Source organism: Rhizophagus irregularis, chromosome 15 (genome assembly GCF_026210795.1).
Source record: "Rhizophagus irregularis chromosome 15, complete sequence".
NCBI lineage: Eukaryota > Fungi > Glomeromycota > Glomeromycetes > Glomerales > Glomeraceae > Rhizophagus > Rhizophagus irregularis.
Window position 1 is genome coordinate 434,388 of NC_089443.1, and position 25,838 is coordinate 460,225.

At 29.5% G+C, this 25,838-nt stretch overlaps 6 protein-coding genes across 6 annotated transcripts; 2 read left to right on the top strand and 4 right to left on the bottom strand.

Annotated features, from left to right (window-relative positions):
- Positions 1-7,823: 7,823 nt before the first annotated feature.
- OCT59_006868 (uncharacterized protein) lies at positions 7,824-11,417 on the bottom strand (the record flags this gene model as incomplete). The annotated part of the gene is made up of 12 exons (XM_066132427.1): positions 7,824-7,830; positions 7,909-8,825; positions 8,902-9,107; positions 9,243-9,342; positions 9,408-9,604; positions 9,719-9,857; positions 9,922-10,118; positions 10,287-10,371; positions 10,435-10,631; positions 10,746-10,884; positions 11,016-11,140; positions 11,393-11,417. The coding sequence occupies 12 exons, from the start codon at positions 11,415-11,417 to the stop codon at positions 7,824-7,826; spliced, it is 2,334 nt and encodes a 777-aa protein (XP_065998355.1).
- Positions 11,418-14,422: 3,005 nt separating this feature from the next.
- OCT59_006869 (uncharacterized protein) lies at positions 14,423-15,691 on the bottom strand (the record flags this gene model as incomplete). The annotated part of the gene is made up of 8 exons (XM_066132500.1): positions 14,423-14,511; positions 14,608-14,678; positions 14,769-14,924; positions 15,034-15,041; positions 15,110-15,146; positions 15,246-15,421; positions 15,539-15,582; positions 15,655-15,691. 8 exons carry the CDS (start codon positions 15,689-15,691, stop codon positions 14,423-14,425), a joined length of 618 nt encoding a protein of 205 aa, XP_065998356.1.
- A 71-nt stretch (positions 15,692-15,762) lies between these two features.
- Positions 15,763-17,926, bottom strand: OCT59_006870 (uncharacterized protein; the record flags this gene model as incomplete). Its single annotated transcript, XM_066132569.1, has 10 exons — positions 15,763-15,765; positions 15,834-16,102; positions 16,260-16,320; positions 16,409-16,597; positions 16,663-16,751; positions 16,831-16,887; positions 16,983-17,404; positions 17,485-17,587; positions 17,711-17,719; positions 17,845-17,926. 10 exons carry the CDS (start codon positions 17,924-17,926, stop codon positions 15,763-15,765), a joined length of 1,284 nt encoding a protein of 427 aa, XP_065998357.1.
- Positions 17,927-18,197: 271 nt separating this feature from the next.
- OCT59_006871 (uncharacterized protein) lies at positions 18,198-20,098 on the bottom strand. Its single transcript, XM_025309069.2, has 3 exons — positions 19,735-20,098; positions 19,514-19,664; positions 18,198-19,436 (listed from the first exon to the last, which is right to left on the bottom strand). The coding sequence occupies exons 1-3, from the start codon at positions 20,059-20,061 to the stop codon at positions 18,262-18,264; spliced, it is 1,653 nt and encodes a 550-aa protein (XP_025185469.2). The 5' UTR covers positions 20,062-20,098; the 3' UTR covers positions 18,198-18,261.
- Positions 20,099-22,341: 2,243 nt separating this feature from the next.
- Positions 22,342-23,476, top strand: OCT59_006872 (uncharacterized protein; the record flags this gene model as incomplete). Its single annotated transcript, XM_066132686.1, has 6 exons — positions 22,342-22,386; positions 22,622-22,682; positions 22,817-22,876; positions 23,011-23,070; positions 23,205-23,301; positions 23,395-23,476. The coding sequence occupies 6 exons, from the start codon at positions 22,342-22,344 to the stop codon at positions 23,474-23,476; spliced, it is 405 nt and encodes a 134-aa protein (XP_065998358.1).
- An 873-nt stretch (positions 23,477-24,349) lies between these two features.
- On the top strand, positions 24,350-24,643 carry OCT59_006873 (uncharacterized protein; the record flags this gene model as incomplete). Its single annotated transcript, XM_025324559.2, has 1 exon — positions 24,350-24,643. The coding sequence occupies one exon, from the start codon at positions 24,350-24,352 to the stop codon at positions 24,641-24,643; it is 294 nt and encodes a 97-aa protein (XP_025185468.2).
- Between the last annotated feature and the right edge of the window lie 1,195 nt (positions 24,644-25,838).

Consider the following 25,838-nt stretch of genomic DNA (forward strand, 5'->3'; position numbering starts at 1 on the left):
ATAGAATGATAAGGAGGAATATAAACTGAAATAATAGAAATTTTTGTCTGATGAAAAAAAAGATCTAGTTTTAATAAACGACCTTTCCAAGGAACGATCTTCTGAACATGTTTATATAAAAGATGGCGAAGTAGAAGACTAATACCATCATGAGGTTGTGAATTAGAAGGGGAAGGAGCCCAATAGGACTTAAAGTTATATTGAGAATGGTCATTTTGATAAATAAATTTAGCACTAGATGAAGTAAGACGAGTATCATTTAGAGATAAAACACCAAATGAAGAATGCAAGAAATAATTTAACAAATGCAACTGTCTAATAGGGAACATAAACTATTAACATTGATTTGTCCAAAATTAATAAGAGGGGAAGAAGAAGGAGAATGATTATCATAATTATTATTATTAAGTATCGCACTATTAGGAGGGTGAAATCCCTGTGAAACACCCAATATAGTGTGGTGTTCAATCATTAGAAGGGGAAGGGTTTGAGGGGAGAAGGAGTCCAATTTTTCCATAATCGAACCAAGTTGAGCAGAAAAATTCTTATGTACATTAGTAACATTAGAAATTTCCAATTGCAGACGGGAAGTAGTGGCATCAGGGGCAATAATATTGGATCGGGAGTCTGGTAAGGGGATATATCTACTAAATATAACAAAGCTAGGATCCAGAGTTGAAAAGGAAGCATCGGGAGAGGTGTCCATAAGAGAAGAGGAAGTATAGGGAGAAAGATTGGATCGTGAATTCGTCTCTCGGGTTGGTCTATCATCCCATCCATTACCATGGGAATAGTTTTCATTATTATCACAAGGCGGATATAAATCAGAGTTTCCAGGGGCATCATAATTCATCATTGATTCGAGCTCAGATAGCCTATACTCATGTTGCGTGATAGTATCCTGCATCCAGGAAACAGTTTCATCGAGAGTATGAAGGGTGTTAGCAATCTTTTTGATCTGCACCTTTATATTATTAATGATATGTTGAGGAAGCGTAGAGGCAGAATTGTTAGATGGAGAAGTGTGTGTAGATCTATTAGGCTGAGAATTATGTGGAGATTGAGTAGAGCCGGAAGAATTATCATTGTTCCTGGGATTGTGAATATTATTATTCTTGGTCTGGTTGTTACTGTAAGAAGTATTAGGATGAGAAATGTTAATATTGTTATTATTATTGCTGTTGTTAGATCGGGATGAAGAAGAATTATTTCGGGATCTAGAATTGGATCGCGATCTTGAACGGGAATTGGATTTGTCACGTGATTGGCATGAATCCTGATGACCACGTCTAGGACCAGCATTAAAGCGTGAATATAGTTTGTTAAGGCGATCATCCACTTTACACGAGGGACGAGAATTACAAACAGAAGGGGAACAACCAGGACGCCTACAAACATGGCATAAAGTGTGTACTTCATTGGGAGGGTACTACATCAACCCTTTGCCGTGGAAGGCCACGGACATTTCTTTCGCAGCCTCAAAAGTGTCAAATGAGGAGAAGTTCAAATATACATAGGGTTTGGGTTTGTAAGAACTGATAGATAGGGGGACGTTAAGCGCCTTAGCATTGACTTGAGTGGCAATTTCTAAAAGGTCAGCTTCTTCAATATTTTTTGGAATACTGGCAAGGATAGCGACATGTTCTCTACGGCTGTCACGTTGGGATTTTGAGAAGGATACCGGGCAGACACGTAAAGAATTACCAAGGCAAATAATCGCCCAGATATCATTAAATTGGGTAACTGCATCCACAGTGGAAAATTGTATGTGTCCATTATAATAATATTTCCTAGGGGTAAGTTTGCACTTAATCACAGTGCCATATCGGGAAAATGCCTGATGGACTTGCGTCTCGTTAAGGAAAAGTGGGATATCGGTGATGAACAAAGATTTTACTTCGTCACTAAGCTTGGCATCTGCAGGGAATAATGGGTAAAGACCAAATTGAGAAGATCTGCACATTGTCACCGATACCTGCCACATATCAGCAGACTAAACTCATACTCAGTTCAATATTATGCTTGGTTTAGATTTATAATTCTCTTAACTTCTCGCTTTCTTTCTTATACATTCGTAATATTTATTCTTTCAAATATCACCACTCATTCATAATATTCCCAATCATGTTACTCTTCATGTAATATTTATTCTTTCAAATATTACCACTTTATTTCTTATAAATTGCGAGAGTTCTCCTAACTTCTTATTATATTTCATATAATAACTTCCTTTTCTTTACTTTCCTGGACTTAATAATATAACATTAATTAATTCTCAAGCGTACAATGAGTATATTCAAGATAACTTTTAATAATTAATATTTAACATTATTTTATTTGAGCCAAAAATTGACTGCGGAATTCCTATCGAATCCCACCTATATTTATACATTTTTAAGAAAATTATTTCTACTATTTCTAACCTTTCTACTAATAAAAATTTAAGAATAATAAGAAAATAAAGATGTATTATTATATGACTATCTCATGACTAAACTAAACTATAAATATTATTTTATCGGTTAATTATTTATCCTTCAGCTAATTATTTATCCGTATTATATTTTCAGTTAACTAATTATCACTATCTAACATTAATTTCTGTGTAATCTATCCCATATCTTTGGTTACAACGTGGGGAGTTGACACAATCGGTAAAATCTTCATGACTATTGAAGAAGACAAGGATTTTTTGTTATCGCCTGATTGATCACAGCGTACGCGGGCGCCATAGAAAGGATAACAAAAGAGTAAACAATCCACTTCGTTACACATGGAGCAATTGGTGGTAAATTTAACCTTGAACGTGTCAGGCGCGTCATGTAGATAGGCTGCAGCATGATAACGAGAAGGTGTGGATTTGATAGCGGCAGCATTACCATCAGGGGATGGCTAACATTCTGGGATAGTGAAGGCAACAGATTTACCCTTGTCATTAGAGGAAGGGATTGTAGAAACGGGAAGGGGGCAGGCATGTATAGAAGAGTCTAAGGACATGTTAGTAGGAGGAGGTTGAGTTATAACTGGAACTCTATTGACAGGAAGGCCAGAAGGAATGGTGGTAACAAGGTTGGGAGCAGGAGTAGAGGGCGAAGTTATATCAACATTCATAGCGTCATCAGAGACAATACGTGAACATTTGTTAAGCGTGCCAGCGGTACTGGTAGGAGACAAAGGTCGGTCTCCAGACAGAGCAGAAGTGTCAGGATACGGTGCAGCAGAATATCTGGGTTAATAACAAGGAGCTGGAGGTGTAGTCATAGTATAAAGCTCAGCAAAGAGGAAAGCAACTGGGGAAATATTAGTATTTGTATGAGCACTTAGAAATTTTTGAACGAAAATTTCAAAAATAAAATTTTATTAGTATTTTCAAAAATTCAGGAAAGAGTTGCAATGATCCTCCATATTTGGTGATTATAAAGAGATGTGACTATATAAAAAATTTCTTGTATTAGTATATCATAATTCCGGCCAAAAATTAACATAATTTTGGCCAAAATTATACTCAAAACTTTATTGTATCGTAACTCTGCCAATATTAATCGTAGAGAGATGATCTTACCGTCATTCAATTCATCTTGATGCGACGAATCTAATGGTATAATATACATTGAAATCCAATAACTAGATTAATTTCTGAAATTAAAAAAATATTAATGGTTTTTGTGTAATAAATCTGCCAATATTGATCCTAGAAAGACGATCTTACTACCATTCGATTCGTCTTGATGCGATGAATCTAATGGTATAAAATACATCGAAATCCAATCACTAGATCAATTTCCGAAATTAAAAAATATCAAATGGTTTTTAAGTAGTAACTCCGTCAATATTGATCACAGAGAGATGAGCTTACCACCATTCGATTCGTCTTGATAAAGCGATTCCAACGAGCTATTAATCATCTTTTTACTTTGCTAAGTTTATGGCCAGACTTCCCATTGCCTCTTATGAGACTAATTTCGGGTCTGTGTCCTATCATCTTCAATGGGCAATCATTATACCGAGTACATAATTCCTCAGGTAACAGCACACCTATAGAAGACATCTCCATCGAGCCATTTTAGGCTGATCTGAAGCTAGGTACATGCCGCCTACTCATCCTTTAATCCATTGCATGATACTGGTATTAATCATCTTTTTACAATCACTAGGTACCGAGAAATTTAGCAAAATGTTAAATGGCGCAGTAAACGTAAATCCAGAAATATAATAATGCTGATGCTTAACATTTTGTTGAATAACTCATCAGCCAGTGATCGTAAAGGGATAAAAAATACCACCATTCGATTCGTCTCAATGAGACGATTCTAACAAGCTATGGTACATCTTTGTACGATTATTAGATGCCAAGTTATTTAATATATTCTTTATATAACTGTGATTATAAATGGTTCTTTTTAATATAAGATTTTTGAGGATAGGTGTGATAGTGACTATAGATAGATTGGTACTATATAGGATAGATTTTAATAATAAAGTGTTTTGAACATTCAACTGGTGTGACTATATAGTAGAATGTGACTATAACGGGAGTGACTATAGAAGGAGTTGACTGTACTGTGCCATTTCACGTTTTACCAAATATCTCTGCAACTAGTGATCGTATAGAGATGCACAATAGCTCATTCGAATCGTTGCATCAAGACGAATCTAATGAGCTTTAGAACATCTTTCTATGACCACTGGATGTCGAGATATTCAACAAAACATCAAACATTGGCACTTTTTATTTTTGTGATAATGTGCCATTTACATTTTGCTAACTATCTCAGCATCTAGTGATCGTACAGAGATGCACAATAACTCATTAGAATCGTCTCATTGAAACCAATCGAATGGTACTAAATTCATCTTTCTACAATCATTCGATACTGAGATATTCGGAAAACCTTAAAACGGCACAGTATCGCAAAATGAAAAATGCAGGTTTTGACATTTTATTGAGTATCTTGACATTCAGTGGTTATAGAAAGATGCTCTAGGGGTTGGTCACCCTATCTTAGTGGTTAGTCACTGAGACCCTCATTAAGCCTGAGTATGGTGAATTCGCAGGTTCGATTTCTATGACTACGAAAATAAAAAGAATTTTACTGCGAACGCTACAAACAATAGCGTGAAGGTACAGGGATTAGTGTAGTTGGACTGCATCATGGTGAACATTTCAACTAAGGGTCATGGTGTCCTTCTAATGTTCCCCATGAGGCCATTGGCATATGTGCGCAGTCCTGTTCTTGAGGTCACTACTATATCTTGGGGGACTTCCTGTCCAGGTGGTCACTCCATGATACCGCTTGGAGTCAGTAATGGCTAAATGGTTGTCCTAGACGGTAAAGCTGATGGTGCAATGTCTTAGTGGTAGTTTGACCTTCTGTTAGATCTTAGACCAACCAAGGTGTTCATGCATAGAACAGGTAGCATGGTTATGAGATTTGATTCCCTACTCTTTGGGTCCTGGTTGGTGGTTCCTGGTGGTTGATACTCACCATAAGGGGTGATCCTGGACAGATGCCTGCTACTTCCTGTCTGAGTGGTCACTACAAAGTATACCACTTGGGGTAAACAACTGTACTATCAGTGCTAGGTAATCGCGGGCTGTAGTGGCCTTTGAGTGAGACTTAGTACCTAAAAATGGTTGTATGAAAAGGTACTAGATGGTTGATGCTACCTGTCAAAAGTTTTCCATGAAAGTAAGTGCTCTCTAAAGGTCGTAAAATAAATTGAGTAACAGTATCATGCAATGGGTTTAAGGAAAAGTAGGCAGTATATTTCTAGCTTTAGATCAGCCTTAAATGTGGCCCGATGGGAAATGTCCTCATATATGGTGCTGTCTGCTTGAGGAACAATAAGTACTCAGTGGTATGGTTACCCTTGGGGATGATAGGATACTAGTCCAATGATGCTTCATAAGAAGTAAAGGGAGACTTGGCCATAAAAACTCTAGCAAAGTAGAAAGATGCTCTAAAGCTCATTAGATTCGTCTTAATGCAATGATTCGAATAAGCTATTGTGCATCTCTATATGATCACTGGTTGTCAAGATATTCAACAAACCATAAAATGGGGCAGTATCGTAACTTGCAATATATAAAATGCCAATTTTTTATATTTTGTTGAATATCTCAGCATCCAGTGATTGTATAAGGATGAAATTAGTGCCATTCGATCCATCTCAACGAGAAGATTCTAATGATTTATTGTGCATCTCTGTAGCTCACAATTTTAAAAAAATCCAATCCAGTTTCTGGTTTCTATCCAGATTATCTGATCTGGATTTAAAATCTGGATTGACCTGGATATAATCCAGATTTTTTTTTGTGTAATCCGGATGATGGTTTTCATTCGGGTCAAAGCACTATATTAACCTGAATAATCTAGAAAATAAAGAGCAAAAAAAACTTACGCTAACATGGAATAGATTAGGCACAAGCATAAAATATATTACACAATTCAAAACTATTTATACATGCTAGTCTAAACGTTACGATTTTTTTATGTATTTTTTGTTATACAGATTATGATCAAATTATGCAAATAATGCATTTTTGTGATATGGAATTGTCATTTTCCCATATTCCTATATAGATTAAATACATTTTTTAAGAAAAAATTGCATAAAACCTAGGTTCTAATTATAATAAAATTTATTATTCAGTGATATTTAAAGCTCCCTGCTATATTTAACATTTACTTGTTAGTAAAAAAAAAAATTATTCCACGATCGTCATCTATATCAATTCATACTAGACCCAAATTAACTATTGAAATTCATCCATGAAATACTTTATACCTTTGCATCTCTTAAATTTGTCATTTTTGAAGTTTTTCAATGTTTACAAAACAAGAAATTATTCCTTTCAGTCACAGCATTTTTATAATCATCTGGTGAACGGTTTATTGGACAAACCTTTAATTTTATTTTTCGAACAAAATAAAAAATCATTTACAGATCCAAATCATACAAATTTGGAATAAAAAAAAAATGATTTTGATTATTCTTTTTTTAAAGAGAACATTGAAAAAAAAAGTTATCCATGTTTATCAATTTATTTATTTATTTATTTTATCTATGTGGTAATTGTGGTTTATTCTTTATTTGTTATAAAAATAATTAGAAAGTATAAAATAAAAGGATTTTGATTTGTGTATTTTAGAGATTTAATAAATCATTTTATAATATTGTTACTCATAAATATTGAATCACAACATGATTAAATAAAATAGATAATTTATTAAAAGCTCCTTCAAAAATACAATCTTTGACCACTTAATTACAAATACTGTGCGCGAACTAACTTTCATAAATAAAAACTGACTTATCATTACTAGTTTACTAAATAAATTTCGATCTTAAAATTACCTATTGCAATTTATATTAATTTAGTAAAAAGCGTTTTATATTATAAAAGTAATTTTATTTTTTCAAATTCCTTCATTAATTTGTAATCTAAAAGAGGAATAGATTTAATGCAATAGAATAAAGTCAATTTCTTTGATAAATTTTGCTAATAATAAATATTCACTAGGATATTTCAAAAATTTTAGATGTTTAATAAAGGTATAAATGTATATTAGAAATTTTATTTATAGGCATTATAGTCTACAATGTTATTATTTTTATAGTTTTGATCAAGCTATTTGCTCAATTACAAACTGATTTTATTTTTGTAAAAATAAATTTTACATGTACTCTATAATCAAGTGTTGAACAAATATATAAATAAGAATAAATAATATAATACTATAGGTTATTTTCAATCTAGCTAACTTATCATGTTAAAAATAAAATTTATTCATTCGTCGTATCATCTTTGATTTATAATTTTATAATCTGTACAAAGAATTGGTTTTGGGTTAAATAAAATAAAATTATAAAATTTATAAAATATATAAAATTTATAAAACTTACTTTGTAAAATCAATAATTTCTACTGTGTTACTGTCAATATTATCATATTTTGGGATATTTTTTGTAAATGGATTAAGTAATCGTGATGCATAAATAGCTTGTGGATGATTAACTAATCGTTTGTTTTCATCAAATGATGTGAGATGTAATTTTCTGTATTCTTCTGCTTCTTTGAATTGTTTTTCCATTTCATAATGTTGTTGTTCCTTTTCAATTCCCATATAACTTTTAAAATTAGCTGTATTATAGCAGCCGATAAATAATTTAATTGATTCAAAAATTTCAGTTGCTTTTGGTCTATTATCTGGATTAGAATTCCAACACTGCTTCATCAAGTCAATATAACATTTTGGCGCTTCTGGCATATTAACTTCAGGTCTATTTCCATTACAAATATTTAATACTAAAAACTCATCATGTGCACAATCAGCAAAAGGTTGCTTTCCAGTTGCTACAAAATACATGATCATACCAAGACTATATACATCCGCTGCTTGAGTAAAAAGTTGCCCTTTTAACACTTCAGGAGCTACATAAGGTATAACTCCATAAATATTATTTTGATCGATATTACTAACATCTCCACATAATCCCATATCTGAAATATATATACTGTTATCATCCGTATTTGAATCGATTGTGTTTAATAAGATATTTCCTGCATGAAAATCACGGTGGACCATCTTCTTTTGATGAATTTCTTTAAGACCCAGACTAATATTATAAAGTATAACCAATTTTTCTGACCATTTAAAATTGTTATAATTTTTGTTCATCCAATAATTAAAATTTCCACCTTCCGCATAATCAAGAACTATAATGTATTCCTTTGTATCTGGATTTTGAGATATTCCATATATTTTAAGTATTTTATTTTCAGAATAAGTTTCATGTTCTTTAATTGAATATAATTTAGCCTATCAAAATATGAAAGAATACTATTATGTTAAAAAAATATATAATTAGTATTAAATTTACAGAAAAGTCACATACCTCATTGAGAAATTCACTTGTGATATTTTGTGAGTTATATAAACATTTTAATGCAACTTTTTTATCCTGGTTTCTTGTATATTTTTGTGTACCAATATTATACAACAATGGACCATCAACCCATATTGCTGAATATACTTTAGCAAAGCCACCTTTGCCTATCTCTTTAATATCATCAAACTTATCATATGGTATCCATTCAAATACTATATCGTCATAAGAATTGATTTTTGATCGCATTTCCCGGATTAAATTATCAATTTTTTCAATTTTACTGGTCAAGCTTATCTCATTAATTTGACACGGTTTGCACCATTTATAATCGTTATCTAGAATTTTACCGCATTTATTACAATAAAGTCTATTCGGAAATGATATAATATAATTTTTCGTATAAGGATTTTGAGATATTCCATACATTTTAAGTTCATTATTATTAACCTAATAAAATAAAGGAAATTTATTATTTTATTTTAAAATATTTAAATTAAATAGAAAGTTAATACCTCATTTAGAATTGCATTAATATTTTGTGAGTTATATGATTTTAAATTGACTTTTTTATTCTGTATTCCTGAATATTCACGTTCATCATCGTCATATTGTAATGGACCATCCTTCCATATTGCTGAATATATTGTAGAAAATTCATCTTTTCTTAACTCTTTAATATCATCGAACTTATCATATGGTATCCATTCAACTATAATATCATAAAATTCGTCGATTTCTAATTGCTTTCCCTGAATTAAACTATCAATTTTTTCATTTCCGCTGGTCCAATTTGCGAAATTTTTCTCTAGAGTATTTAATTGACATGTTTTACACCATTTAGAATAATCATTTGTAAATTTTTTACCGCATTTATTACAATAGACATTTTGAAGAACTAAAATGTAATCTTTTGTATCTGAATTTTGGGATATCCCATATATTTTAAGTTCATTATTATTAGCCTAATAAAATAAAGAAAATTTATTATTTTATTTTAAGTATTTAAATTAGATAAAAAATTAATACCTCATTTAGAAATCCATTAATATTTTGTGAGTCATATAATTTTAAATTGACTCTTGTACTCTGATTTCTTGAGTATTCACGTTCATTTCCGTCATATTGTAATGGACCATCCTTCCATATTGCTGAATATATTGTAGAAAATTCATCTTTTCTTAACTCTTTAATATCATCGAACTTATCATATGGTATCCATTCAACTATAATATCAGCATATTCGTTGATTTCTAATTGCTTTCCCTGAATTAAACTATCGATTTTTTCATTTCCACTGGTCCAATTTGTGAAATTTTTCTCTAGAGTATTTAATTGACATGGTTTACACCATTTATAATAATCATCTATAAATTTTTGACCGCATTTATTACAATAGACATTTTGAAGAACTAAAATGTAATCTTTTGTGTCTGAATTTTGGGATATCCCATATATTTTAGGTTCATTATTATTAACCTAATAAAATAAAGAAAATTAATTATTTTTTTTAAGTATTTAAGTTAGATAAAAAATTAATACCTCATTTAGAAATCCATTAATATTTTGTGAGTCATATAATTTTAAATTGACTTCAGTACTCTGATTTCTTGAGTATTCACGTTCATTTTCGTCATATTTTAATGGACCATCCTTCCATATTGCTGAATATATTGTAGCTAATTCATCTTTTCTTAACTCTTTAATATCATCGAACTTATCATATGGTATCCATTCAACTATAATATCATAAAATTCGTCGATTTCTAATTGCTTTCCCTGAATTAAACTATCAATTTTTTCATTTCCGCTGGTCCAATTTGTAAAATTTTTTTCTAGAGTATTTAATTGACATGTTTTACACCATTTAGAATAACCATTTGTAAATTTTTTACCGCATTTATTACAATAGACATTTTGAAGAACTAAAATGTAATCTTTTGTATCTGAATTTTGGGATATCCCATATATTTTAAGTTCATTATTATTAGCCTAATAAAATAAAGAAAATTTATTATTTTATTCCATATAAATTATTTCTTTCAAAATATACCTTAACGTATTATAATAAAAAAAATTGTTATTATACGTAAAATAATTAAGTTAAATAAAGAGATTCATACCCCATTTAAAAATTCATTAGTAATATTTTGTGAGTTATATAATTTTAAATTGACTTCTGTACATTGTTTTCTTGAATATTCACATTCAACTTCGTCATATTTTAATGGACCATCTTTCCATATTGCTGAATATATTGTAGAAAATTCATCTTTTCCTAACTCTTTAATATCATCGAACTTATCATATAGTATCCATTCAACTATAATATTGTCATATTCATCGATTTCTAATTGCTTTCCCTGAATTAAACTATCGATTTTTTCATTTCCACTGGTCCAATTTGTGAAATTTTTTCTTAGATCATTTATTAGACATGATTTGCACCATCTCCGTATAAAATAATTATAACTATATTTTCCGCATCTTTTACATTCACCATCTTCATAATCACCATATAACATTATAAAATTTTCAACGTTTGCAAAAAAATAAAAAAAATAAAAACTCAAGTTCCTTATTAACTGGCTGCATTTATGCCATTGTGCAGAGATCGTCATGTTATGCATTTGTGTAACACTAATATGATGAATGAGCGAATTAAAATCGTTGTAAAACAAATAAGTTCGGTAGAAATTTAACCGAAATCAAAGAAATCGGCTCTTGATTTAACCGGAACTTGTGACTTGTGTCGATCTTTAGGACACGTGCAGACAATTCTTTAAAGATGGTCCTAAAGACCATCGGCCTACGGGACCGCAGTCTTTTACGGCCCTCATGATCGTCCGATGGATCAACAAGACCGACGGTCTTTTTAGGATCGTGGTCTTTGATCAATATTAATTATTTATAGATCGATTACATTACAGCTGTTTTTATATTATTCGAGACAAAGTAAAATTTTGAACCCGACATCTGGTCTGGTATGTCGGATGTCGGATTGTTACGTGATATTTTTTTTTTGTTTATAGTTAAACGTAACTCATAAACATAAATATGATATGAATCAATAGTTCATATGTTAATTATTAAAATAAATGTTTCTGGAATAAAAATTATATTGAAAATTAGTATACTTTTTTGTGCGTATATCCAAGTCTAGGTAAACTTCAATCAGAAATGGAATTTCGGATGTGAAGAAGTCTAAGTATTTCAACATTATGCCGAAGTTCATGCAAATACCAGTCAACCCTTTCTTTAAGCAGGAAAATTCGTGGTCTACCTAATAAAGGAAGCTTTTCTACACGTAAAATATTGGCATCTAATATGTAATGAAAGCTTTGATTTTGTCATGATAGCATAAAATAATTGGTATACCGGTAATTGAACTTGTTTATTTTGTTTGTTTATTTCACCATTTATCATTTAGTATAAATCTTGATTCACGTGACTTCAAAATTTTACCTTGTCCGAATAATATGAAAACAGCTGTAATTGATCTCTTTTTTATTTTTTTAGTAAAACTTCTAATACATACAAATAAATACAAACTTTTGTTAAATGAGAAATTATGATTTTTTTTTTGTTTATAATATAAATTTCAGCTGTAAGTTTATAAATCAATTACTAGTTAATTTTAGTTTATTCCAATCTTCAATGGTTAAAGTTTTTGAGAACGAGATTGTGAATAATCAAGTCGTTTACTTGTAAGCAAAATTTGCGATTTCTTCGTAGGTATTGGCCAATTTTACTAATTCTTAATTTCTTGTAGCTTGCTATCCTTATTAAGTTCTTCAGTTGAATAGTTGTTATTCAAAACATGAAATAATTTACGAAACGCTTCTTCCAATTCCTTGGTCATTGGACGATTGGAAGAAACTGGATCCCAACAACGTTAAGGTGTACAGTATCATGTATGTTCTGGAATTTGTGGCGTTGACCATAACAAATAACCAAAGTTAAATTCTCATCATATTACCTGTCAGTTCCCTACTGATCACTTTGACATTATCATCCCAAATCCATAAATATCTGCTGCTTTGGCCAATAAAACTCAGTGTTCGGAAATGACCTGGTCATTTGACCTTTTAAATGATTTATGAAATCATTTGTCATTATTCATAATCATTTGTCATTTGGTCATTTCAATCATTTGATTTTGATTGGCTAATATTTATCACATAAATAATCATGTGACTATAATTAAAAAATAATGAATGTAGTGTAGGCAAAAATTATAATGCTGACCAAAATTACATTCAAATGACCAAGGTCATTTGTCATTTAAGCATTGAAATGACATGTCATTTGTCATTTGTCATGCATGTCTGAAATGTGTGCCAGGTTGATGGCGCAGTGTGGCGCAGCGATTTTTTCCAAAAAAATTAAATTGCAATTTTTTTTATTTAAAATAAAACCTTTAAATTCCTGCATTAGGTGTATTTTTGTCCGCTCTGCAAATTTACTTAAAGCATATACGGGTGGTTTAGAAGGCCATTTTCGAGTTATTTAACAAAAACTGTTCTTTCGACAAATCCAATTTTGGAAATGATCGGCAAAGACGATAAAATCGGTTGTTATATACTAAAGTCAAAATCTACTTCCAAAACCTCCTTCCATTTATAAGTGAATTTTGTAAAACAGATGAAAATACATCTAATGTGTAAATTTGAAAGCTTTACATTAAAATGAAAATCTTTAACTTAAATCTTTTTGAAATTACTGCGCCACACTGCGCCGTCAACCTGGCACACATTTCAGACGTGCATTTGTCATTTGAATCATTTGGTCATTTCAAGTCATTTTCCGAATACTGATAAAACTTGGTGCGACAAATGGTAAGACGTCACATAGTGTTTTATCTGGAAAACTTTAATCCATAGGACGATACAGACCAAAATCTGAAATCACAAAATTGTATTATCAGAGTAAATTGAGTTCAATATGTTGCCATTGCGGAAATCTTTGTGGTGGTAATATGCAATATGAACATTTTTCAAGTTAGGTTACTATATTTTTTAATCATTCCCTCAGATTACTGAATGCCGTAACAATGGATCACGAATCGCTCCATATATTCTAAGTAAAAATTTCACTTGAATTAATTGATATCAATCTAAAATTTTTTTTTTGTTAAAAAAACTTTATCAGAAAGATTTACAGAACGTTATTACGTTATTAGAGCATAAACCAGCATGTACACGCTTTTTATGATGTAGATTATAAATGTAATAGTTCACCACCTTACACAGAAGAAAAAACTGATACCAAAAAAAAAAATCAGGAAAATAACAATATTATATACTATTGATATTGCAATAAAATTCTGAATTGAACACGTTTAATTCTTAAATTTCGTAGTCTTATAGTGAATCTTATAAATTAATTATTTATTACTATTAAATCATTATTAATCTAATTAAGTTTGTAAAAAATACGGTAAAATGTTTTATTTAAATATTGAAACAACAATAATAAATAATAATAATGATAAATATTAAAAAAGTACGTTAATAGATTTTTAATAAACTTATTTATTTTCATTATCATCTTCCTCATCTTCAATATAAACTTCTTCATATACATTATCATCTTCCTCAATACCTGCTTCATTTTCATCTGCATATAATACCTTTAAAGTTTTAACAAACTTGGGAAGTTTATATAATTCACCAATACTTACCTACATTAAATCAAAACTAATTCCAACTCTACCATGATCATCGGTAAATACTGGTACTTTTGGATACCAATGAGTTAATAATAACAAGGTATGTGCATTCATCCTATTGTTTTTTTTTAAAAAAAAAAATTTTAAGATTGTTAATAATTATTAAGTAAAAAAAATTAATATATATATTAAATATACAACACACCTTTCACCTACTGAAACGGCTTCTTCCGTTATACTATGATTTTTACTTAAGGCTTGCTCTGTCAAATCATTCTCAAAGGTTGCCTCGTGAATTAAAAGCGTAGCGTCCTTACCAACACGCACAAGATCCTCACAAGGTCGAGTATCACCAGAATAACTAAATTATAATAAATAAATAAATAAAATTGTAAAAAGATTATTAGTATTAATTAATTAAAATGATTTATTTTAAAAAAACGCGTTAAATTTTCTTTTCATAAACTTACACAATTTTCTATCCATCAGAATGTTCTATGCTTATACCAAAAGAATTAGGACAATAATTACTGCCACAGTCTCAACTTTACTAATTCTCATCGAGTTCTTCAAATATTGTAGGCTATATTCGTATTATATTAGAAATTGTATAAATTAATTTAATTATGTTTAATGGATCTCTTTCAATAACTTTCAGTCTCTTTCATAATAATAAACTTACCTATCTAAACTAGTATTATTCCCTTTTTGTTGCTTCCAAAATAAAAGGTCTTTATTATCTGTAAATTTAACTTTAGAAAATCCGATATCCTCAACATCACTATATTCGTCAAGCCATTTCTGTAATCTTGAGGGTCCAAATACGGAAATTGTTGCATCATCCACACCCTTATGTATCTATTATCTTGCAAAAAGGTTAGGTATTGAGAAAGTAAAAAAATTTGAAATAAAATCTTATAATATTAAATTTTTTTTAAAAAAAAAATAAATAAATAAAATCAATCAACCGTTTACCTCATTCCATTTCTTTAAAACGCGAACTATGCCAAGATGGTGATCTGCGTGCATATGCGATATAAAAATACATTTCAAATTGCTTATGCGACTCTCTAAACTTGTTTGGTCATCACCATGAGGTTGATCATATGGTCCAAAGTGTCTTGACATTGAACCAAGTGTTCCTTCCCCAACATCGAGAAGAATAAATCCATTATTTGGAATTTTAATCAAGGTTGCACTCACTAATCGTAAAAAATTTGTGAGATAAATAAATAATTGCTTTTATTGTAAATAATAATAAAGAATTTACCATTTCGATACTTCGAGATCCTGTTCCAAGTGTTGTGATAATAACGTCTTTACCGGGGATATTTTTTGCTTCTGAATGCGATCTCGCAACTTCCTGCTTAACTTCTTCCGCAATGTTTAGATAATCATCTGATGACTCTAATAATTTACCAGATTCTATATTATGATCAAATACAGGTCCTAACTGGGACATATCAAGTTTAAAACTTGGTTCTGTTTGATATATCATCATTGGAACGGCGAATGATGCCTTCTTAGGAATGTTATCCACTACATTAAAAAAAATAAAAAATTAGAAATTGAGATTCTGTACTATTAAAATTAAAAGGATAATATACAAACATGATTCCAATTGTTTGATTGGTTCATTAGAATAATACGGAATGCGAAAATGTTTTTTCATCAATTTTAGACAATTTCAACTGACTAAGCGCCGAACTGTAAAAAATAATTCGTTGAGGACAATATTTCTCATTTGCAATGATAGGCTAATAATAAATAAATGAAACATTATGTTAAATTATGTGACTAAATTTTAATATAATTACACATAAATTAATATTATATCACTCTCACCTCAGTTTCTGGACCAAATTTGTTCATCCATTCCTGATATCTTTTATCTTCTAATACACCGTTTCCAACCATATGAATAATAACTCGAGGTTGTGTATCCTTATTACTTATCTGATATGTAACAAATTCAGGTGACTCACACACTGAAGAAATATACGAAGTAGAAGGAACATCCAATATAATAAAAGTCTAAATATATAAAATATTTAATTTAATTAATCTATAAAATTTAGCAATATTAATTTGATTATTACCATCCCAGGACGTGATGGATCCATAACTTGATGCGGATGGATGACAGTACCGTCTGGGGCTGTAACAGAATTTCCTCGCATCAAATCAGCTGTATAAAATCAAATAAGTTAACGAAAATGATAAATTGTTATTAAAAAAAATTTTAAATTATTAGATAAATATCCTACCATATTGGGGTCCAGGTTCCAACTCTAATGCTTTTGCAGCAAGTGGATCAAACTTTCCTTGTAATCAGGTCCTTTACAAATATAAGCTACTGATGTAAAAGAATGTTGGGATTTCGGTAATCTTTTTGGAAACATTTCTTTTCTTCTCTCACGTAACGAGTCTTTATTATCCCCACGATTTGGTGAAGACTTTCCACTATTTGATTTTTTTGACGTTTGCGTCGTTTGATTATCCTGAGGTTGATCAGAAATATTCATTGCTGTGCCAATATCTTCATCATACTTTGATCTTTTCTTATTCGATGATTTAAGATCATTGAATAATTGACCTTGATTAAACATCAATGATAGAATTTCCTTTTTGTATTTTAACGTAGAATTACTATTAATTTCATCCAAAGTGGAATCTCTTGTACGTTTTGTACCAGTTTCAAGATTTTGTGTTGAAGATGACGAAGAAGTAATATTTTTTTGCCATTCTGGATAAAGAAATACTGGAAGAATTGTTAAATTTTCATCTTTAAATTCCATTCCATCTTCTTGAAATTCATGTGTTTCTACTGACATGGTCGATCTAAGCAAACGACAAAAAAAATAAATAAATCGGTATATCGAAAAAAATAAAATACTAAATTTTTTTTTTTCTGTAATTACCTCATAACGAAACCTCTGGTAGCTGTAAGGAAATGAGTTAAATTTTCGCCACAAAAAATTTTTATATCTTTTGTTCCAGTATCAGCCAATGTAAGAAGCATTCCTAATTAATTTAAAAGATGATTAATTTTTTTTTTTTGTAAAAAATATATATATATACATTTTTAAAAACGTTAAAAAAACATTAAATAGAATTAAATTATAAAAAAAAAATTTTTTTAAATACCAGGAAGACCTCCAACATATTCCCAATTAACTCTAGTAAGAAAAATATTTTTTGTCTTTATGAGTCTTAATTTATTTTGTAAACAAATTCTCTGGGTTCCTTCACCACAATTAAATAAATTTATCTTTTACAACCTTTTTGATTATCATAATGAACTAATACTGAAGGATTAACATCAAAAGTTCCACTACCAAGTATTTGAATATAAGATTTCATGAGTAATAATGATGTATTAGTGATCATAAATAAATTTATTTAATAAGGGTCTTGACTTTAGGATAAGTCGACCGGATAAAGGAATACAATTTTTTTTTTTCTTAAAAAACAAAAATCATAAGTTATTTTGGTTTACAATAATTTAAATAATTTAATAACTTATTATCGAGGTCAGGAAAAAGATTTGAAAAAAAAAATTTTTTTTTATTTTTATTATTTAATTTGTCGTTACACAAATACTTTTTAGAATTTTGTGTCATTCTGAGGAAAATTTAATCGAAAAAAGTTTTTTTTTAATTTTAATAACAGATTTATAATAACTAATATAAATAAAATTATGAAGCATCACTAAAATCATCATCCTCCTCATACCAAGGTCTAGATTTTCTAATACTTCTCGAAGATAATATAGTAGGATCATCAATAATAATATCTTTTGTATCTTTATCAATATGAATAATTTTTTTTTCATTAGATAATTCTTCTAAAGTTAAACCTTTTGTTTCAGGTATTAATAAAGTAAATAAAAAACCAATAAAAGTGAAAAAACCAAAAAATTTAAATAAATGATTAACGGATTGATTTTTTCCTCCAATATCTTTTAATTTTAAAAATACGAATTGAGAAATTATAGCACCTAATTTACCAGAAGCAGCAGAAATTCCATGACAAGTTGAACGATATCTTGTTGGAAAAACTTCACCTGGTACGATAAAAGTGGTTGCATTTGGACCAAAATTTTGAAAAAATTGGGATAAAGAATAAAGGATTATAAATAAAGGAATTGATTTTGTAATAATTTCTTTATAACCAAAACCAATAATTATAAATATTATTGTAAGTAAAGCGAAACCTTGTAATTGAATATATTTTCTACCTAAAGAATCTACTAAAAATACTGTAAACCAATAACCTGGTATTGTACCCATAAGAGTTATAACAATATTTCCAATAGAAATATTAAATAAAGATTGATAAGCATCATCAGTTTTTACATAACCTATAGCTTCTAATATTATAGCATTATTTAAACCAATACCATAATAAGCAATATCATGAGCGAACCAAGTAACAGAAGTTCCAAGTAAAACTTTTCCATTTTCCCATTGTCCAAAATGATGTATGAAATCTTTCCAAGTAGCTTTTTGTATTACGATTCTATATTCTGATTCAATTTCATATTTTTCAATATATTTACCCTGTTCTAATGCAAATTTAATATTATGAGCAGCTTTATCAACATTTCCTTGAACATCTATAGTAAATCTTGGAGTTTCAGGAATTGTTAAACGAAAATAAAGTGCGATTGTAGCGGGAATAATACCGACACCAATAATGATACGCCAAACATAATCAAGATTTTGTGAATTTGATAAAATTAACGGTCGAAAAGCTAATAAAGTAACAAGAGATACAACTCCAGCGAATAAAATTCCAAATCCTTGCATCGCAAAAACGGCCGCCATCATTGCTCCACGCCTTTTTTTACTCGCAAATTCACTTGTTATAACTAAACGAAAAATTATAATTAATTTATATCTTACAAAAGCAAAATGATGAATGTAATTTAAATAATTAAATACTTACTTGCGGATAGAGGATAATCACCGCCGATACCAAGTCCAAGTATTAAACGCCATACAATTATGATAGTATACATATCAATTGATAAATTTTTTGGTGATAAAGCAGAACCAATTGTTGTAACAATAATTATCATAAGTTCAATTCCATACATCTAAATTTATGTAAGAAAATAAATTTATAAAATCAAAGAATTATGCATTTCTAACTTTAAAAATACGAACTTTCTTTCGACCAAATCGATCGGCCATCCAACCGAAAATCAATTGACCAAACATAGTACCAATTGCAGCAGATGATTTTAATCCCGAATCAATATCGGTTGGTACCTCATTTGCATTTATACTACTGAAATAAGTATAACCCAATATTGCTGAAACTAAATTAATTGAAAATAAATCATATGCATCTGTAAAGAATCCTATACCAGCGACCAAACATGCGCGAATATGAAACCATCCAAATTTAGCATTATCGATTTCTTCTAATGCTGCTCTACGTGTATCATCTAAATCTTCTCTCGAAGGAGATTTTGGATTTGATGTAGACATTGAGAAATGAATCAAGATTTACGAAATAAAAGCTGTTTAAAAAAAAAAAAATTTTCTTGAAGAGGCGCAAATATATATAATGGCTGTGCAGTGGCTGTGTCTAAACATAACACGTGAACGATTTATTATATTACCCGTTTAAGAAATTGCCATTTTATAGATTTAATTTCGATCCATGTGTTATCTGGATAGATTCTTTTAACGCATAATAACTTGTGAGTTTCTATTGTAAATGTCCGATGATTATTAAAAATATGGTTATAAAACTAGATTGTAAATTTAGAAAAAATACTGGTATAAAAAAAATGATTTTACGTATGAATTACCATAAAAAGTAAGATTTGAATCTAAATAATTGATGATTTACAAAATTTATTCAATTTAAGTGGATTATTTTTTTTAAATATAAACAACAATAAAAGCGATATCTTTCTTCAACGGATGATTTGTCTGTCTATTATTATGAATACATAATAAGACGATTTTGATATCCGAAAGGTTTATTAATAGGAAGACGTTGAATACTCAAAAAAAAATTATAATTTAAAAATGCTAAAAACAAAAACCAGTAGAATAATTTTTTTGTAAAATGTCATTAAAAAACCATTTTTATTTAAATAAGGTAAATTTTTAATAGAAATAAATAAATTTTGGTAAAAACTTTTGTTTAAAAAGTCTATCTTACGGTTAAATTCTCAATGATTAATCGCATTTGGTTAAGATAATTTCCATAACATTGTACGTAATCCCCTGGAGCGTGTCACACATTAAATATTAACTATTTTAAACTTAACTATTTTAGACTAAATTAGTAATTTCCCGGCTATCTATATGAGGCCGGACAATAAGTAAACGAAGATTCCCAGTCATTTGCTAATCACTCGCAATTTGTATGAAGGGACTGAAGGGTGATCACTTAGTACAACAGGGGATTGGGATTACATAGAATCTACAATCATCATTATTCTGTCACGTGTAAGGGCAATTCTATAGAATTTTACGCATAGTACAAATAATGAATCGTGTGTTACTTCTACTACGTTTTTATTTCATATAAAATGTTTTAAAAGTTCAAATTATTTGTTACTTGCTGTAAATCATCATACTGAATAGAGCTTTTGGAAACGTTGACAAATGATGACGTAATGGCCGCAGCGCAATCATATAAATGTTAATCCCGAACACGTGACTTTCTAAATCAACGAGATGTTTTTCTATCACTATTTCTGATGAAGACACAAAGTAGCCTTAAAAAACTTTAAATAAGAAATCATTTCAAAAAGTTAGACTTCAAATGGGAAAAACATTCAAATATTAGGGAATGTTAAAAATTTTCATAATTTTTATAATTTTTTTATATGATATAACATTTTAAAAACACCGCAATTTAGTTGTGATACTTTTTAGGCAGAACTCTTTCTTTTTATTTCGTTCGTAGAGAAAACAACAAAATGGTTGTATAGGGAAAGTATGACAGGCAAAGCGTGTCGGGAAATAATTATTCCTAAAATTTTATATTAAATTATTTTCTTCGACAAAAATATATATTGTATGTAGTAAAGTTTAAAAGATCTTGAAAAAATATTGGTATTGTAATAAGAAAACTCTTTATAGGACCTTTGATTAGAGAGAACCATTGTAAAATGGTTGTGTAAAAATTTGTACCAAAAATTTACGGAAAGAATCACTCTTTCGAAATGTACTATATATGAAATCATTCAAAATAAAAAAATCATGTGGTTTTTCCTGACCAGGGGTTAGCGAAATTTTGCCACAAGGGTTCAGGACGTAGCCCATATCGTAGTACATGACGAATTTTCTATGCTAATTATGTCAGTCTAATAAACATGCTTATTTTTTCAAACGATATTCCTCTATTTTAACCTTTTTTTTAAGTTGTGTAATGCGTCAGTTCTTTTAAATGAGTTCATAACGTTTAGAGTTACTGCGTTTTATTATTTTTCCGGTGTTGCAAGCACATTAGTTAAATACGGTCAATCGTACTACCAAAAAATTACGTAACAATAATCACAATCTAGTGTGTAATGATAAAACCGTACTATTCAAGATCAAATAGCTTATGAATCACAAATGTGACTCATATTTATAAATATTACTCATTCTATCTACAATACATGAATCTATTAATTCGCGTACTGATATATATACTCTCTAACTCTCAAACTCTCATAAAAACTACTAAACCCTTTTTTCTCCAAACTAAAATTTACGGATTTCGGCAATATATAGAAATATTTTATTATGCTTTTTCAAAAAAAAATGGCTCAAAAAAACCCGCTTTTTTTTAAGCAATGTAAAGATTATGTAAGATGAATTACAAGAGCAAGAAAAAAAAATTACTAGAAAACTGTAAGAAAAAGAACTGAAAGAAAATCAAAGAAAAGTAGAGAAAGTTTTTTTTGAAGGTAGGTTGTATTGGGTGGTATCCTCCAGTCCCTATTCAGCTTTTGCAACCCCGTTTACGTGACTTTACAACATTCTGAACAACATACGCTTTCAACACCGGGCACTTTCACTGACTTTTGAGAAGTTTTTGTAGATAAGCCACTTAAAGAAATTGAAACCAAAAAAATGTGACTCTGAAGAAAACAAGCCTGAAGGTAGGTTGTATTGGGTGGTATCCTCCAGTCCCTACTCAGCTTTTGCAACCCCGTTTACGTGACTATACAACATTCTGAATAACATTCGCTTTCAACACCGGGCACTTTCACTGACTTTTGAGAAGCTTTTGTAGATAAGCCACTTAAAGAACTCGAAACAAAAAAATGTGATTCTGAAGAAAACAAGCCTGAAGGTAGGTTGTATTGGGTGGTATCCTCCAGTCCCTACTCAGCTTTTGCAACCCCGTTTACGTGACTATACAACATTCTGAATAACATTCGCTTTCAACACCGGGCACTTTCACTGACTTTTGAGAAGCTTTTGTAGATAAGCCACTTAAAGAACTCGAAACAAAAAAATGTGATTCTGAAGAAAACAAGCCTAAAGGTAGGTTGTATTGGGTGGTATCCTCCAGTCCCTATTCAGCTTTTACAACCCCGTTTACGTGACTTTACAACATTTTGGACAACACACTTTCAACACCGGGCACTTTCACTGACTTTTGAGAAGTTTTTTTGTAGATAAGTCGCTTAAAGAACTCGAAAGGCAAGATGAAACCGAAAAATTTAACTCCAAAGAAGAATTTGCAGATAACGAGCTGAAGAACATAACACTGAAGTAAGAAAAAGCGTATATAATCATTTTATCATTTTATCATTTTACCATTTTAATTTTATAATATTCTTTTATTGTTTTTATTTTGTAAAATAGATTCAACTTTGATGTGAAAATTGTAATAATTCATATTGTAAATGCCGGCCAACTTATTGAAGCACAGATGGATATTGCCTAGAATGTTGTTATTGTAAATGTTGTAAAAAGAGGTTTAGTAATACAAAATCTGGGCTTCATATATTTTGATTATAAAAGCAGTTTAGTTAATATTAGCAAAAAATGAATACCACATTAACGTAACATGGCTGAATATTATGATCATTCTATCATTTTATCGTAACGAATTCCAAAGTTTATTATTATAGCGATTATTCATGTATAATAGTACATAATCTAACTATAAATTTATTTAGTACATCGTTCAAAATTTCTGTTATTATGATTTATGTAAAAAAGAATCCGTATTTTGGCGTATTTTGACATTAATAATCTTAAAAAAATTAACGTGAATCAAGAACGTGAGTCCAACCATAATAATAACGTGAAAATTTTTTGCAAAATGTATATAAATATTAAATATCATCTATACTCGCTAGTAAGTAGTAATTAAATAAATATACTGATTGTAATTGGTGAAACTTTGTTATAGAACAAAAGGATTGTTGAAAATATTTCGATTGAAAAAAAAATTGAATAGAATAACAGATTAGATTTTATATGAATCTTTATTATCATTATTTTTATTGAAATTATGTCTTTAAACGTTCAGATTAGCAAAGAACAGATACAATTGGAATTTACATTTAACAAAGGGATCTTTAATTTTCATTATCACATGAAATCGATCGCGTGACAACGTGTAATCAATGCAACGCGCACAACTCATAACGTTAACGCAAAGGTTGGAATAAAGTAATATTTCCTCATTCACCCATCTACTTTCGATATTCGAATAATTATTTTCATTTCATTAAAATTACGAAGGTAAAATTATTTCTTTTATTTATACTTGCAATAACTAATTTCATTATAATCATAGAATTGATAAATCATGATTGACAATGACTATGAGGATAATATTGAGGGCGATATGGACTTTGAAAGATATATTGACTGCGATTATAAATGTCATGAATGCAGTCAAGAAGATAGTATAGATTATTGTAAACCGTGCAACTCAGTACATTTCAGTGATAATTTCGCACATTGGATCAGTGGTGACTCGAATTTTGATGAGCTTATTCAAAATTCACAACTCAACGCAGATAATTCGTACAAATTTATTGAATGGATTGAATACTCAAATCGAAATATAGAATTTATTGCTCATGGTAGGTGTCTATAAAGCAATTTTGAAAGATGGTCCAATCATAAATTATAAACCTTGGAACTTTAACAAGTCTGAATAAAAAGGAAGCGGCAATAAAGAAATTTCGAAATGCGACACAGAGTTTTTGCGTGAAGTGAATAACATCAATTTTTTTTTTATATATTGCTTTTAGAAAAAAAAAAAGTTCACACAATGTAATCTAAATATATTATAGGTTGAAATTCTTTCAAAGTGGACACACTAATTACCGCTAGGATTTATGGAGTAACTCGTTCTCCACAAAGTTGAGAATACGCCATTGTGACTGAATTAAAAAATGGTGGAAATCTGAGCCGAATTAATGAGACATTGTTGGGATCCTGTTCCTAACAATCGTCCAACGGCTGTTGAATTGTGAGATTATTTTTATGAATTCTGGGAGGTTTTGAATAACAAATATTCAATAATCAAAATTAGTGAGAATCATAAAGAAAAATTTACTCGAGAACAAAAAAACAAGTGGAAAGCAATTTTGGTAGAATTGGCTACGAATCCTTCGAAAAAATCACAGAATATGCTTACTAGTAAAAGACTTCTTTCGTTGAAGATTGGAACATAACTGAAATTTATGTTTAATAATAGAAATTTGAAGTGTTATAATAATTCTAACGCATTTAACATTTTGAGAGTTAATTTTTTAATGAAAACTTTGGTTTATAACAGTAAGGATATTTTTTAAGAAAAATCATGTATAAATTAACTGAATTGAAAAAATTCTATTAACATGATTGGACTGAAATAATCGAAATATGGTATTTCATATATTTAGTTTTTCAAAAATAAATTAATGTTATAGGTATTATGAACGTTCATTTCATTTCACTCATTAACATTGATGCGTCCGTTATCTAGGATGAAGCTTGATAATACTGGATTCTTTAAAAAATTTATTCTGAGACTAAGATATTTTAGATTATGTAAAAAACTATTTTCAATTAATAAATAGCTTTTTTTATGGATGATTTATCTGTCTATTATCATGGGTACATCACATAAATTTCTTATGAGAATATTAATGTTTGATAACCGGAAGAATTTCATAGTTTTGTTTAATAGATGTCGTTGAATAATTAAAGTCTTAAATTATTACGTTAATATCATTAAAAATATTTTTATTTGAAAAAAATAAATTTTTAATAGAAACAAATAAATTTCAATAAAGAATAAAAAT

Excerpts from the sequence above, each read along its gene's own strand:
- OCT59_006871 (XM_025309069.2), bottom strand. The coding sequence starts at position 20,061 with ATGTCTACATCAAATCCAAAATCTCCTTCGAGAGAAGATTTAGATGAT. Across the intron at positions 19,665-19,734 it reads ATCGATTTGGTCGAAAGAAA|ATGTATGGAATTGAACTTAT; the intron begins GTTCGTATTTTT and ends ACATAAATTTAG. Across the intron at positions 19,437-19,513 it reads TGATTATCCTCTATCCGCAA|TTATAACAAGTGAATTTGCG; the intron begins GTAAGTATTTAA and ends TTTTTCGTTTAG.